Consider the following 17,063-nt stretch of genomic DNA (forward strand, 5'->3'; position numbering starts at 1 on the left):
GTACCATCTCCCCAGGGAGCTTCTGAGGCTCCTGTGAGCATTGTCATCTACTTTCTAGCCCACAGGGAGAACAAGCAAGGAGGGTATGAATGGAAGGCTTCTAAGCCAGGCTGAGAAGGGGCGCACACCTCTGCTAATACAGCCCAGGGCCGGGGAGGCAGGGAAAGGGAGCCTTGCTCTGTCCCCAGGAAGAAACAGAGGATGGATCGTGGGGGACAGGTAGTGTGAAAGCCACAGTTCTCAGCTAAGAACCATTTGACCAGCGAGAGACCCAAAGCATACTTCCCAACCCTCGTGGTAGCCGTGGCCACCCCAGCAGAGCAGTGCTCAGGGCTGAGTGACAGGTGTGCTGACGAGTGCCGAGCGGCCAGTTCAATAGCAAAGGACTGTTCCCTGGTTTTAGTTTCTTCTTTCATATATCAGTGCCAAGTCAGATCAAAAGGATGAGATAATTTATGGTCCCAAGTATAACTTGTGGATACTGTAGAATAGCGGGGCATCTAAACTCTCAAATCAAAAACACGATGCTTTCGACAATCAGGGCTGTTCAGCTACAAGAGCCTTCTTCGTCCCTTTTCTTTGCTCTTATCCCGACAGTTGCCCTCTTTCCTTTAACCACCAGCTCCTTCCCCCAACTGGCGGTCATACAGCAAGGCCTCAGTTACGTCATCCATAGGTTCTTCAAAACTGCAGAATGAGACCAATTTGCCCATAGGCTAATTCATAGAAACAAGCGTTCAATTCCTACTGCGTATTTCTGGTCTCAGAAACATCACCAAACTTCTAAAGACCTAAACACTTTTAAACATTGAAATAAATGTCAACTATACAGACATTTAAGAAAGATTCCGAAAAACAAGTAAGATAACTATTTTCCACCCCACGTATTCCAGCTCAGGGTTGCGGGTGGCAGGAACCTGTCCCGCAGCTCAGGGCACAAGGTGGGACCCACCTGGACAGGACGCCCTTTCATCGCAGGGCCACCCACACCCGCACCCACTCAGACGGGGACAATGGAGAAACGTCCATTCACCTCACGTGGACATCACTGGGATGTGGGAGGACACCAGTTTACCCCGAGAAAACCCACAGACACGGGGAGACCATGCACACGCCACACAGACAGTGGCCCAGCCGAAAGTTTCTCAACTTTGTAATGAAACCACATTATTTGAGGACCTGCTGCATATAACTGAAATGTATGTTCCTGCAACCTTCTTGAATAAAACCTTATTTTTCTTACCCATCTATGTGAATGGGCCTGCGGTGGCTGCCCATCACACTGGCCTGCCTCTGCCAGCTCTGGGCCTCCTTGCTCTGTGGCCTCAGGAGAAGCGCCTACATCTGAGTCTCACTTGTTCCATCGTAACCTTCCCCTCTAGAAGATGGCAGTCATCTCAGGGCTGTTGGAAGAGCGTTGCAAAGCACCTGGAAAGATACCCAGAGCCATTCCATAAATAGTGCTGTTATTGCTTACTTTGGGGGTTCAGGGGGAGAGTGGGCACTACTGCCTATTGCATTGGTCCAGGTAGCAGAGAAGGAGAAGGAAATTCAGAGCATAACTACGCAGGGAAATGATAGGCAAAAGGGCTGCATGTCTGTCTATAAAGTACATTGAGAGGATCAGACTTGTAGGAGATGGGCAGCAGAAAATGTGTTGAAACAGGAATGAAAACATCGCTTTTTTCAGCTTTTCCAGTTGACACGATCTACCATTTATGATCCAATTAGTGCCTTCTTTTTCCCCTGAGGAAACCGTGGCTCCGAACACTGAAATGATTGGCCCAAGGACACAAATCTGTTCACTGAGCACACCAGGACTATAATCAAATCTTCTGATTGGCCCATTGCCCTCCAAGGAGGGCTGCAGGGAGCAGTGAGTGCCAGGATTTTGAGCTGCAGGCATGGGAATGCCATGAGCAATATTAAAACGGTGGAGTGGCATGCTGGAAGTGTACAATTTGGAAGATTAATCCGATAACAAAGGAGATTATTGCAGTGTTCCTGGTAGGAAATAATAAAGGCCTAAGAAAATGTCTGTAACCCTAGGAAGGAGAGAGAGATAGGAGACTGGTTACAAATGAAACCTAGATAGGTCTTCTGATTGGATTTAGCTGTTTAGCCTTTTCGCTGGCACTGCGTGGGCCCCTATGAGTGGAGGCCAATTTGGCCAGGTTGCTCCGACTTTCTTCTTCCTCCCTCTTTGTACCCCTTTTTGGCAGTTGTCCCATGTTTGGGGCTCACGGGGTTTTCTCCACAATCAAAACTAATCTTTGGAGTGGTGAGGTTCTTTCTCTGACTCTCTACTTGGCTATTATTTTCATGATGTTGAAAGGGAGTCTCTTAAGTAAGGAGAAAATTAAAGCAGTCAATTGTCACATATCTAATCAGTAAAAATGACTTGATCAGCCTCCCCACAAGTTTGGCTTTTTTTTTTTAATCAGCCAGTAGCTCAACCGTGATTTATATTCCATGTGTCTACACTCTCTCATGGTATTCCAGATTATTTCTTAATTGGCATCAGAACTACACCCATCTCCTAAAATTTGGCATTTTGTAGCAGCTGTTCAGTGACAGAACCTTATACAATTGTAAAAAATTAATATTTCATTGATGGCATTGATAACTTTAGAGAGGTGGAAGGTAATCGGTGGAACGTTTGGGTTTCAAAGGTTGTCCATATCATTTACATAACACTCCTAGTAATATTTTTGGAAAGAAACAACATTTTAGCATATATTTCTTTTCTTCTCTCAGATAAGGGAGCTACTTTTCTAATCTTATCTTTAATCCTTTTCCTTGTGAGCAACCAGCATGGGGCCTTGAAAATAAGCCCGCTGAGTGCCCATTCTTGTTTTTCAGCTTTGTTTTCTCCAAAACAAAAGATCTTGAATGGGGAGGATTTATTTTAAATGACACACAGGCCCTGTTTGTGGCTGTAATATTAGCATTCTAAATGAGGAATTCTTGAAAGGGTCCAAAATGGGTTTGTTTTTTGTGTGCTTCTTATTTTTGTCTTGTGTTTGATTGATAACCACCCAAAGATTTGTTGTTGATCTGAGCGTACTTTACAAGATTTTCACACTGACCAACAAATCCTCCTAAACCTGCCCACAGTGTTAGTATCACACCTGAGTCACCACAACTCTCAGGAATTGCTTGTCACTGGAGACTTTAGCTGCCCACATAGGACCAAGGCAGCTAGAATTTAGAAACCTTATCTTTTATCCACACATTCAGAATGTTGCACTTTCTGAAAGAGTTGAACCATCTTCTAGTAACACTTTCTAGCATAAGATTAATTCTTTAATAGCAATTTTTTTTTGAAGATTTTATTGGGGAACAAGACTTTATTGGGGAACAGTGTGTACTTCCAGGACTTTTTTCCAAGTCAAGTTGTCCTTTCAATCTTAGTTGTAGAGGGTGCCGTTCAGCTTCAAGTTGTTGTCCTTTCAGTCTTAGTTGTGGAGGGTGCAGCTCAGCTCCAGGTCCAGTTGCCGTTGCTAGTTGCAGGGGGTGCAGCCCACCATCCCTTGCAGTACTCGAGGAGTTGAACCGGCAACCTTGTGGTTGAGAGGACGTGTTCCAACCAACTGAGCCATCCAGGAGCTCAACGGCAGCTCAGCTCAAGGTGCCGTGTTCAATCTTAGTTGCAGGGGGCGCTGCCCACCATCCCTTGCGGGACTCGAGAAATTGAACTGGCAACCTTGTGGTTGAGAGCCCACTGGCCCATGTGGGAATCAAACCGGCAGCCTTCGGAGTTAGGAGCATGGAGCTCCAACTGCCTGAGCCATCGGGCCAGCCCTTTAAATAACAATTTTGTAAAACACGATAGTTTCTACTTTTTTTTAATCCAAAATAGAAGAGCCATTTCTAGGAGTTTGTGTAGATTTCATCTCACAGATGTAATGGGGTACATATTCAACTGGAGAGGCAAAAGACATTTATCATCTATTTAAAACATACTTATAAATTGAAAACAGTAATAGATAAAAAATTTAAAGCAAAATTAATGTGGGGGGCTTTCAGGAAAACAGATTCCCAACACCATACGTACTTTGTAGAATTCTGAATTACTAATTCAGAATTCTGGAGCTGTCTAAAATTAGAACACTAACTTGGGTATTAAAATCTTTCTTAAAGGTCTCAACATAAAGAATTTAAATTGGACAAATTTATATTGCCTTATGTGTTTGCTTGATTTATTTAACCATTAAATTTTTTTGCTTTTTCAATTTAGAAAAATAAGATGGTAAAAGAAAAGGAATAAAAGGGCAGAATGTGCAAGGGTGTGTAAATAGGAACCAGAGCTATATTAAAAATAGGAACAACTTTTTCTTTTAATGCTTTACTGGTTTATCTAAGCAATAAAGAGATATTGCTTCCTTATTAGTATTTGGTGCTATTTTTAGTTGTCCTTATAGTAAAACTCAAATGACTTACAGTTCTTTTTGGACTATATAAGATCTAATGTTAATATTTGGCATTTTACAAAGTCTGACCATTAAGTTCGCGAACTTGCCACTATGCACTTACGTTGGCAGCACTGTACAAACAGCTCAGTAAGGTTTCATAACCTTGGTATATCAGTGTATCGCAGCTGTGTTCATGTTGACATGTGGAGGTGTCTTGCTGAGTGGCGTTCATTATTGTTGCGTGTTTTTGTGTGCCGTCGCAAGGATGTCTGAGCTTGAATTAGAGCAATGAACAAATATTAAATTTCTTGTTAAACTTGGCAAGAGTGGAAGTGAAATCAGGGACACATTAGTCCAAGTTTATGGGGATAATGCCATGAAGAAAACGGCAGTGTACAAATGGATTAAATGTTTTTCTGAGAGGAGAGAATGCGTCACTGATGAAGAGAGGTCAGCGCAGCCAGTAAAGAGCAGAACTGACGAAAACATTGCAAAAATTCATCGAATTGTGCGTCAGAATTGTTGGCTGACTGTGAGAAGCATAGCAGACCAAGTAAACATAGATAAACAGTTAGGAAAATCTTAACTAAAAATCTTGGCATGAGGAAGGTGTGTGCAAAAATGGTCCCAAAGGAACTCACCAATGAACAAAAGCAAAGGAGAGTGGAAGTTTGCCAAAACATTTTGGAGAGGCCAGACGAGGTTTGGGGCCGTGTTATCATTGGTGATGAAACGTGTGATACCAATGAGACCCTGAAACAAAGCGTCAAAGTGCACAATGGAAATCAGCCAATTCTTCATGACCAAAAAATTTCCATCCGTCCAAATCAAGAGTCAAAATGATGTTGCTAACCTTTTTTGATATCAGAGGGATTATTCATTATGAATTTGTACCAACTGGACAAACTGTTAACCAAGTTTACTATTTGGAAGTGCTGAAAAGGCTGCGTGAAACAGTTAGATGACTTGAATTTTTTGCCAATGAGTTGTGTCTCTTGCATCAAGACAACGCACTAGCTCACATGGCACTGTCTGTGAGGGAGTTTTTAGCCAGTAAACAAATAACTGTATTGGAACACCCTCCCTACTCACCTGATCTGGCCCCCAATGACTTCTTTCTTTACCTGAAGATAAAGGAAATATTGAGAGGAAGACATTTTGATGACATTCAGGACATCAAGGGTAATACGATGACAGCTCTGATGGCCATTCCAGAAAAAGAGTTCCAAAATTGCTTTGAAGGGTGGACTAGGCACTGGTGTCAGGGCAAAGCTTCCCAAGGGGAGTACTTCAAAGGTGACAATAGTGATATTCAGCAATGAGGTATGGAGCGCTTTTTCTAGGATGAGTTTGCGAACTTAATTGTCCAACCTCATACATAGTCATATAGTAGTAGAAGCCTAGCTGTAATTCCTGCTTCCTGTGAGTTTATAAATTAATAAAGGAGACTTTTGGTAGGAAATGAATGAATCTTCAACAGCAGTTCTTCGTTGGGGCAAAACTATTCTGAACTAATGCCACTCTAAATCCACAAAGAGGGAAACCGCAGAATCTCCAGAGAAGTAATGGTGCTCAGAAGTCTTCCTGTATTATTCATGACAAGCATTCTTTAGTAGCTCCAATCATTGAACTAGTAAGAAATAGCCCATAATAGGATGTCAAACGATTACACTAGCATTGTGGACCAGAAAAACAGGTCAGGATCCCAAGAGCTGTACAACCAAAAAATAAAGGCCAGAGGCCCTAAGTGAGGTGTGTCTAGGGTTACTGCTCTTCTTAAATGACCCGGGGAAGTGTCCTTCGCAGCTGGTCAACACTGCAGTGCGACACTGCTGTTCCTGAATGTATGAGACATAGGTCCTGAGGCTTCAATATAAATGTTGAAGTTCCTCTGGTTTTCCAGAAAAGAACATCCCATAGGTTGCACATTAGTTGCGTTCATACAGGCAAAGCAGGGTCTGACATCAATTCTTGTGTATATTCTAAATTTCACTTAAGTCTGGGTACAGATTACCGAGCAAGTCGTCACACTTTCTTTTCAACAAACAGTGATATGCTGAGGAACTTTGCACGGCTTTTACAATTTTGACTTAATTTTCTTTTTTTTTTTATTTTGGCATTTTAAAAGTATGATTTGAGGGGGCTTTAAATTGTCAAAAGAAATATTTTTAATCCATGGTTTTACCACCAAAAGACAGCCAGTCTTGTCTTGGTGAATATTTTTTATACATTTAAAAAAAATTTAAGTACAGAAACGTCTAAAAATATACAAAAGTAGATAGAATAGTAGTATAAGGAAACCCAGTGTGACCTCTCCCAGCTTTAACAATTATCAAGTTCAATGCAATCTTGTTGTGTCTGTATGCTTACCACAGCCTTCCCCTACCCTGCTCTGTCCTAGGATTATTTTTCAAAGCAAATCCCAGATACCATATTATTTCATTTGTATATATTTCAGTAGGTATTTAGGACTCCATTAAAAATTTTTTTTTAGAATAGAAATAGTAGCTGATACTCAGTATCTTAGCAATCTAGCAAAATTAATAGTAATTTCCTAATATTATATGTCTAATCAACAGTTACCTTTCTCTAATTCTCGTTACTTTTTATTTTAAATTATGATAAAATACACTTAATATAAACTTTACTTTCTTAGCAATTTTTAAGTGTACAGTTCCATCGTGTTAAATGCATTCACATTGTTGTGCAACCAATCTCCAGAACGCTTTTCATCTTGCAAAACTGAAAGTCTAGCCATTGAACAACTCCCCATTCTCTCCTCCCCACAGCACTTGGCAACCACCATTCAATGTTTTGTCTCGATGATTTTGACAACTCTAAATACTTCATATAAGTAAAATCATACAGTATTTGTCTTTTTGTGAGTGGCTCATTTCATTTTGCATAATCACTTTTTGATAGTAGCAGTCCTAATGGGTGTCAGGTGGTATCTCATTGTGATTTTGATTTATTTCCCTAATGATTAATGATACTGGGCATCTTTGCATGTGCCTGTTGACCATTTGTATTGTCGTCTTTCGAGAAATATCCATGTAGGTCCTTTGCCCATTTTTCAGTTAGATTTTTGTTGCTGTTGTTGAGTTGTAAGAGTTCTTTGACATTCCAAATATTAGCCTCTCATGGAATATACGAGTTGCAAATATTTTCTTCCATTTCATAGCTTGCCTTTTCACTCTGTTAATTGGGACCCTGATGACCAGAAATTTTTAGATGTAGTGTAATTCATCTAAGTAAAGCCTGTAGCATGACCGTGATGAAAGCGTGCATTTTTTTGGTGCTCTGCCCAGCATGCAAGAGTTCTTTGCCTGTAGGTTATGGGCACAATTATTTTAGAAGAAACTTTTAAAATGTCTATTCCAAGTAGCAGCAGAGTGCCCCTGCTAATAATTCCTTGTGTGGGGACTAGTATTGGACCTAGTCCAGGGGAGAGATGGGCTGGATGGCTTCGTCATTAAGCTCAGTTTCATAACTTGTCATCCTAAGAGAATTACCAGACGGAAGTGTGAAGCCAATTGAACAGCCTGCAGGAGTAACAGTTTCTGCATCTGGTGGTTGAGTCTTGGCAAAGTCAGATTTCTAATTGCTATGGGTCAGGCTTACTACAAAATGCATTTTTAATGATGCTTCACGTTTATCGAATGCCCTAGCTCATCTAGGAAACAAAACAAGGCGACAAGAGACCATATCCTAGTGTAGCAGTGTACCAGTGTCCACATGTATTTACAGACACCCTTTTATCACTTCAAACCAGATTATGGATTTTTAATATGTGAATTCAACCCCGGTGGACATAAGTCTCTCTAGAGACTGAATTTAATGGCATTCCAGCATTTCTATGTGCTGATTTTATTTAGAATTTCTTTTTTTTTTTTTCTTTTTAAACATTTTCATGACACGAATATCTAGTATAACAGCAGTGATCAGGCTGGAGGGAAAAAAGACACAGGAAAAGAATGACAATGGACTAAGGATGGTTGATACTGGTGATCTCGGTATAGGATGATAATAACTTTACTCTCTGTGGGCAGTTCTCTGTTCTAGAAGCAAGAGAAAACGATCTTGAGGCAACAGGAGAATTAAAGATAACTTGACAGAGGATAAAAGCAAAACAATTGTTTTAGGCCTGGGTGTACCCTCAGCAGATTTCATAGTTATTTAATTTTTCTACCTAATGTTGCCTTCTGTTCAATAGAAATAATCGTCTTGGGTTAGCCCACAACAGCCTAGCATTGCAACAAGTTCTTTTACTTTATTTTCATTAATTTAAGAATATATTTGCAATTCAATATAATGTCAAAATAATTTAGGAACAGGGTTAAATTCATTTGTGTGTGTGTGTGTGTGTGTGTGTGTGTGTGTGTGTGTGTGGTGTGGTGTTGGATGTGTTTATTTTAGTTTGGCTAAAAAACAGCTTGAGAAGAAGGTCTCCACTAGTAGAATTTCCTGGGCATAAAAGCTACAGTAAATGTACAGTGTTTCTTAATTAAGCAATGTAGATGACAAAGTAGTTGACTATATTTTCTCTTTTTGAGCCTCTTCACTTGACTATTCAATTTTTACTAAGGAACTAAATTTCAGAACACGTAAGAATATATTTTGCAGAATGATGCGATGCATGCCACTATTGAGTTTCAAAAAATAAATAATTGTGCGTTGATCTTCTGCTGGTATTGTCCACTTCATTAAGCAGATGAGTAAGGTTTTATAAGCAAGTATTCTAAGAATGCGCTGCAGTTTAACCAGGTACAAATTCATCAGGCATTGCTAATGAATATGTTTAACACTATGTTCTATAGATAAAATGAGTTTAGGATTCAGATGTCCATTTGTTTTTCCTAAGGTAGGGATCTAGGATTTTTGTTTGTTTGTTTGTTTGTTTGTTTGTTTTACCGACACTGAACACTAACAACTAATTACAGATAAAAATTAATATTTTATTGTTTCTTCCTTGGGATTATTTGAAATACTGTCTGTATATTGCTTTTCACTCATTTATTCCTCCACCCAACTTTGGGAAAACCCCTGTGCCTGGCATTGCGCTAGGTCCCAAGGATGCAGAGATAAGGATGTAGGGGTATCGCTGTGCCCCCCCTTAGGACAACACACGCAGCTGTGGGACGCAGCAGCCCATGAGCCTGGCTGGGAAGCATCAGGGAGGAGGAGACATGGACTGACAGGGGTAGCAGGAGAAGCTGTGCAGGGACGCTGGACATGAACGTGCAGGCTTGGGCACCTCGGTAGATGAATGTGGGTAACAGTGCAGACTGACTGTGTGCCCGTTTTCGTTATGGTCTTGGGTGGGGACTTCCATGAGAGACACTTCACTTTTACATCAGTCCTCTGCCTAGTCATCTTTTAAAGAAAAGATTTCATGATTTAAAAAAATAGTTTGAAAAATTAGACATAGATCCTATGTTGGGGAGGTTAGCAAGAGTCAGACACTTTGGGGGCCTCTCGTACTTGTTGAGGTGTTGGGATGTTCCCTAGAAAGAGACAGGAGAATGGAAGGGGCATGGGGAGACCCCACGTATAGAGCCAGAGCCTAACATGGACTTCTACAAAGGAGACACATGGCTGGGGCAAAAATAAAGGGTGGTGAGTATAAGGAAGGCGTGAAGTCCAGGTCCAAGTGGCCAGATGTGGAGATTGATTTGGTGTGGGGGTCAAAAGAGGCTGTTTAGAATAATGCCAAGGTTTGGGCTGGGAGGGTGCCATTCTCCCAAAGAAGGAAAACAGTATGTTTCCAGGGAAAATACGAGGACTCCAGTTTGCAGCACACTGAGCGTCAGGTGCTCTGCGGGGCATCCAAGTAGAAATGCCCAATAGGTTGTTGGTATGTGGGTAAATCATTGAGATCTAATTTAATAGAGGGGAGTGGGGTGGCGGGAGAAGGCACAACTGTGCCGGGCTCTGTGTGGCAGGGTGAATAGAACGAGGGATGGCTGTAAACAGTGCCAGAGACCAGCATCATTTAAGGGATAGGTCCTGGACAGTCAGATTCTAGGAAGATGCCCAGAAAAGATGGATGATGTGACAGGCACCGGGGAAGGAAAAATGTCAAGAAGAGATCAGATGGTGGTGGCAAGTGCCACAGAGGGGTCACGTTCAGAGAAGAATGGAAATATTTGGCAAAAAGGTTTACTTAAAACCTCTTTGAGGTGGAGGCAAAGTTTTATAATTTTTCAAAAGTGATATAGCAAAATATGGTGTTTTGAAAGCAACCGTTTCCGAACTGCAGCTCTGGAATTCGTTACTGTAAAGCGCAAGAAAAGTAAGGTTAAGCCAAAGACGTGGTGATTTTAATGTCTCAGTGTTGGCCTTAAAAAATGTGTTTTTTTCTTTCTTCTTCTAAATATGCCAAAATAAGCCATCAAGCTATGACTCATTTATTATCCGTTCAGTGTAAGTTGTTGTCACATTTGACTTGTACCGGACCTATTTTTAAAATGTGAAAGGCATGAAAAGATTATTAGAAGAGGAAACGAAAATCGAACCTCGATATGAGAGCACCAGCGTTAGAATGTGTGAGCAGAGCTGTGCACAAGGGTCTCTGTCTGCTCTTCTGCTGGTGTCCTCTCAGGTAAAACGCTGTGGGTGAGATGGTTTTACACCCTGCCAGCCTCGTTACCACAAGCCAATCACCACGGCTGACACACTGTTTTCCTATCTCTCAGATCAGAAGTAGGTGTCCTCGAGGGCTCAGCTTTTCAAACTGTGGACTGCGGCGCTTTGGTGGGCTAGGAAATGGAAAATATCAGAGTGTACCCCACACAGTGAAGAAAATCTTCTTTTGCCAAACTTACATTATTTCAACTGTGTGTGTGGTTGTGTGTGTGTGTGTGAGTGTGTGTGTGAGAGAGAGAGAGAGAGAGATTACTAGATCGTGGTATAAAATGTGTTTTTTTTACTGTGCATTGTGGTTCAAAACAAATGTTTGAGAAACACTGCCTTGTCTACTACAGCTCCCTCCTATTTAAAATTCTCTCATTCCAGTTAACTCTTAAACTGTTCTTTTAGTGCAGTAAATATTTCATAACAATAACCGTGGAGTGGCAGGTAGAAAAACTGTTAAGGCATGAAAGCTAATAACAAAAGAAAAAAAAAACATTAAAAGGTAAATAAGGCCAACATCTGTGTTGTATTTGACCACAAGACTGAACAAGCCCTTAAAATTTATTAGTATTCCAACTAGCAAGCCATTACTCTAATTTATGAAGAACAGTTCAAGAATGCTATATATTAACAAACAATGGAGTGATTCTTTTGATGGAGCTATCAATAAGCAACCATAGGAAGGAGAAATAATACTTGCTCAAAAGTAACAATACCATGGCACATAAATTCCAGAATTGGCCATTAAATAAATGTGGTCTCTTCTGCCTTGCCACATAAAAAGATTCATTGACCTGGTTATGAGACAAGTCAGTGTATTTTTATTGGCCTGAACTAGAGGGAGTAAACACCTTCGTCAGGTGTTTTGTTTTAGAAACAGCTGTTTCAACTCCCCCCGCTGGTTAATTCTGCTCTAGGGGATATTCCAGCAGTGGCTTTTTCCAGCACCCTTTCTGGTACTTAGAATTCAAGTGAGTGAGCAATTTCCTATAAAACCAAGATTCAGTGAGAGTTTTTCTTTAGTTATTTGTAAACTGTTTTAATTCTTCTCAACCTATGACATTTTATAGATCTTAGATGGTTTTAAACAGGGACAATTTGAGAATGCTAAGGAGTCTGAATCATCACACAGGAAAGTTGAGGGAAGTGCTTTCATCCGCCCTTCCTAGGCGGCTTTTACACATTCACTTGGCCTCTATGTCTTTTTTTGCTCTCTGCCCTCGTATAAACCCTTTGCCAATCAAACCCCCGACTTTTGGCGATGCTGTGTTCTCTGCGTCCTTCCCACTGTCAGTCAGCTGGCAGAGAAGGCCTAGGCAGAAGAGGAATTGAGACCAGTGATGCCATCCGGCCATATTTTCCCAAACCCCCGCTCTGCTCCTTCTCTGGGATTTTTGAAAAGTAGACCCTGGGCTGCGCTGGCAGAGTGTCCCTGGGGCTAGTGGGGTGGGCGGGGCTGGCGGTGTGGGCGTGGCTTATGGTGTTGGTGGGAGGGGCTAGCAGGGTTGAATCTCCATTGCCACCTCCATCTCAGGCCCCTGCTCTCTCTGAGGTGTACAAACATGTATAATCGTATCAGATTAAGAATTTGTGTCAAATGAAAATATTTTTATCCTAAGAATCTTTTTACTCTATTCTATGAAAACAATGCGTTTGCCATCTGGCCTGTTGATTTATTCGATGATGCTAGGACACCAAAGTGAGAAAGCAAGGGTAAGACCTGAGCTCGGGGACAGGGGCTCTTCTTCTGGCACTTCCTGTTACTTCCCAATGAGGAGGTGGCCCTTGAGGTAAATACTTCAGGGCATGATGGATTGTGGCTACATGGTGAGTAGATCGTAAGACACAGGCAAGGCTTAAACTTTGGAATGAAGACAATAGAGAAAACATACATGTTTATGTTGGATACTATGAGACAGCAAGAATCTTATTTTCTGTGGATTTAATGTTCTTCACTGTAAGACTCAAAAGCTGGTGACACACAAAGCATCCCTAGCCCGATGGGTGACCTACAGGAATGAAGAATTCCTCTAGTTACTATTTCCCTGATTAAGTGATGAGACAGGTAGTTTCTGTACTTCTTCCAAAAGTTGGCTGTGATAATAAAAGAGTATATCAGCAATTATCGTCCTTTGGAAAAATATAAAATGCCGTACCTGTGAAAGTTCATATTGTTTTTAGAATGCCAGTACAACTTTGAAAAACTCACATGCTTGAATATTTCCTCTACGGAATTTTTTTCTTTCTTCACTAATTATGCAGGATATGAACCGTGAACCATGTTGCTTCCTCGGTTTGATACATTACAAATGCAGTAACACCATAAAAACCTGCAAATATACCCATATTCCCCCAATTTTGACTCAGTACCAGTAAGTGTCATCAGAATGTGGGTTGTATGAAACGTTGGGTAGAAGTCACCAGACACCTCAGAGTGCTGGTACTTCCCTCTTGTATGGTACTGGCTGTTTGATGACTGGATAGTGTCACATGAATGTCAGGATCAGCTCCCTGAGCTGGGCATGATGCCAGGTGGTCAGAATGACCATCACTTCCCACTTCAAGTATTCTGAAAATTGACAGGCCATCTGAATAAATAAATAAAAATAATAAGGATAGTTATCATCTGCAGTAAAATTAGTATTTACTGCCCTTCTGAAATCAACCCATTTGTATCTATTTTCTGATATTTGGGACAATGCTTTTAGACACTTTTAATGGGTTTTGGTATAACATGAACAATGTCTTCTTGATGCATTGATTTTTGTGCTCCTAAAACAGATGCATGAAGCTGAATTTCCTCAATTTTATATGTCTAAGAAACCCTAGATTTTACATTTTTGTTATGTTTTAAGCAGCAAGTTGTTTCTTCTTTTATGCAAAGTGCAAAAAACATTTGGGGGCACTTTTTAAATAAAATAAGTCACTGAAGTTTGCTACAGAATAAATCATGCACACCAAAAGGAGCTGGAGCCCAAGCCACCCAATGGGTCACTTTTGGTCTTTCCGGACACTGACTCCATCTCATTGTGACACTGTATTTCATGTAACCTGAAGTCTACACACTTTTGACCTGTAAAATTCTTCCTTTAGGATCCACCTACTTCAGTTTCCCTTGGATTGCGCATGGAAGAAATGATTTTCAACTTGGCAGACACACATCTATTTTTTAACGACTTAGAAGTAAGTTCAGTTATTTTATACATGCTTCACATTGCACGTCTGAAAGTAAATGACTGGTCTTACAATAATGGAATGATATTTTTCTAATATATAGTTGGAATAATGAGCTAAAGTCATTATCGATTATGTGGTAATGCATGTCGCCTTCGTGGTATTGCTTTGCTTTACTTGGGCTGTTGTGTTTCGAGGTTAGATTCCACGTGACTGATGATAAGGATTAAAGTTAGATGTCAAGAGTCTTAAACATGCAACTGTTGATTAGCAAAAGCTACGGATATCTCAGTTCCATAATCACTGTTGAGATGGATTGCCTTTAGAACCCCACAGAATTTGTGATCCTTGCATAGGCTGCCGGGTCAGATTGTCATATGCTGGGTTGGTGCTCTCCTCTCTGGCTCGCCCAGTTGGTTGGGTGACATTTTAGTCAGGCCTCTGGGCACGAGGATTTCTTATGTCAAACTGCTGCTGATTTTATTTGTCCATTATAATTGGGGGGAAACTTGCGTAAGATGGCCAGTTAAATGTGGGGTCGGCCATGACACCCAATGATCTCGGCGGGCAGCGTTCCTTAAGAATAAGGAATATTGTTCTCCCTATCTCCAATCTGAGAAAACGACTATAACTACACTTCACTCCCTTCTTAATAGAGACAGTTGTTTATTTAAATCCTGCTGTTAAGCACGCTTGTGGTAGGGCTGCTAACAGGCATTAGTCATCAAGTTGTTGTTTTGCTAGATTTTATACAAGTCTGTTATTTCAGACAGGAGAAGAGTCTGAAAGATTCAAATAGAACTTTTACTGATCAAAGTTAATTGGCAGCAATTGGCCTTTAAATATTTCCTGATGTTTCCCTTTTCAAAATCAAGCAAAATGCACCTTACTTAATAGAAGAGCCAAAATCATTCGAAAAATGCCAGTGTGTGACAGAACTTAAATGCGGTTTGTTCAACATCTGTCCTGTATTTTGATTTCTTTTCATCTGCAGTGAAACCACTCACAGACGAATTGGCAACTTCCAGTGCAATGAAATTATTTAAATGTGCTTTTTTTTTTTGCCATTCCTTACTGAAATATTTATTTTTACAGTGAGAGTAAAATACAAAAGTTTTTTGCATTTTAAAGTGTTTGCTTTCCTTAAGGAAGTTACGTGTGAGGCATTAGTACGTTTTAAGGTAGAAATATTCCAAGTGAGTGACAAGTTCAGAATTGCCTTTAGAAAAGCTTAATAATCATACTTATTTTCACAAGCTGTTTCTGATTTATGGTTGTGATTCACTTCGTAAGAGAACAGCACAAAAAAAATTCTTATTTTACTAGCATGTTCAAATTCCTTTCCGAAGTTTCCATTTGTTTCTAATGATACAGACTAGGCTGATATTTTGTCTTGAGTACAACCTGTTCCTCTTATTGATGTTAATAGGTGTTAATAGCACCCATGAAGAAGAAATTAGCAGTAATTTGCTATTGTGTTTAAACTCTACCTTCTTAAAAATGCCATAGCTTGTCTATACAGTGCCAAAACTGTGTGGTGAAAAGGGAGAGGTAGGCAACTATAACATAAACTGAAAAACTTCCAAACTCAGTTTTGATGTCATGCAGCCAGATTTTTATTTGTTTACTGACATTATTTATGCTAAACTGTACAGAGAGAGTATCTGACATAAAAGTATACATTGAAAGTTCTGGTTTACGGATGGAGAGGATGCAGTTCTTCTATAAACCCAAATTTAAAAAGAAAAAAACCAAAAAGAATAACTAGGGGTCTCCCCAGTAATTGAAATATCAGATTCTGTTCTTGGGTATGAGGACTGTTTCTTAGGAGAAGTAAAGGGGAAAGAGAATGAAGGTATAATATAACCAAACCTAAAAAGCAACACTAGAAAAATTATTTAAGCTTAAAACCTTACAAAAGTTGATTTTCAGTCATTGTACTCGAGAAGAACGTAAAGGTACGAGCAAAAATATAAAGGAAAGATTCATTTAGGCTCTGTCTTTGGAAATTATTTACTTGATCTAAATTTGCATATTCTGAAAATAAATTGGTTCTTGTACTTATTTCCATCTTTGAGTTTATAGTTTTGTAATTCAACCAACCTGGGACTGGTCATTGCAAATATTAGTTTCTTTCAAAATAAAAAGTGAAATTATTTCCTGGCAAAAATAAATGTATTGGCATAATACTCCTAAGAAAACCAGAATTATCTCATCAGGCAGCAATGATGTGGTAATGCCTGATTTCACACTCCAGTTAGCAATGTGCTGTGGTAGGGACATGAATATTTATTTAAATGACATGTTTTTAGCTTTTTAAGATCAGCGGTACAAGTAATTTCAAGGAAATTAACAATCTATTAGTTAGCTTTCAATGTGATTTCTGAGCTCTCATTGTTGACATTTAGCCTCATTTTTTAAAAAAAATCTTAACTTTTTTTGCCAGCTACCCCTCTGTAGGATTTGGTTAGTTCACAGCTTTGGCTTATAAGAGATTCTGAACAATGAAATACACTATGTGAGGGACTGACTTCCAGTAACAATCCTTGTGTTATCAAAGTATGTGCCTAAAATGATTATTAGGATATTGTTTAGGAAATTTAGGATAGAATCATCATTTAAAAATATCTTAATTAAACTTTAAGAAATAAAAGCGTTGACCATTTTGAGTTTTAAAAGCCTATTTGTCATCTCATTTAGTGACATTTTTTTAATAAAAGCAATCAGTTTCAATTAATTTTGTTGACACTGCAGGAAAAAAAATTCAAAGGAGAAATTTTCTGGGTTTTTTTTACCAATAAAAATGTTTGACATGTTAAGGAACATGAGTGTCAGGGAGAC

At 39.8% G+C, this 17,063-nt stretch overlaps 1 protein-coding gene across 17 annotated transcripts in view; it reads left to right on the plus strand.

The window, feature by feature from the left end:
* The window catches only part of EYA1 (EYA transcriptional coactivator and phosphatase 1), a 294,427-nt gene that overhangs the window by 228,993 nt on the left and 48,371 nt on the right, over positions 1-17,063 (plus strand). For all 17 annotated transcript variants that reach the window (XM_019726030.3, XM_074318728.2, XM_019726026.3 and 14 more), the window contains one exon: positions 14,142-14,231. In XM_019726030.3, the coding sequence (XP_019581589.1) occupies positions 14,142-14,231 (90 nt within the window). The remainder of the gene's footprint in view (positions 1-14,141; positions 14,232-17,063) is intronic.

The sequence above is a fragment of the Rhinolophus sinicus genome, chromosome 7 (assembly GCF_057876585.1).
Source record: "Rhinolophus sinicus isolate RSI-liver-muscle chromosome 7, RSI-T2T, whole genome shotgun sequence".
Classification (NCBI taxonomy): Eukaryota; Metazoa; Chordata; class Mammalia; order Chiroptera; family Rhinolophidae; genus Rhinolophus; species Rhinolophus sinicus.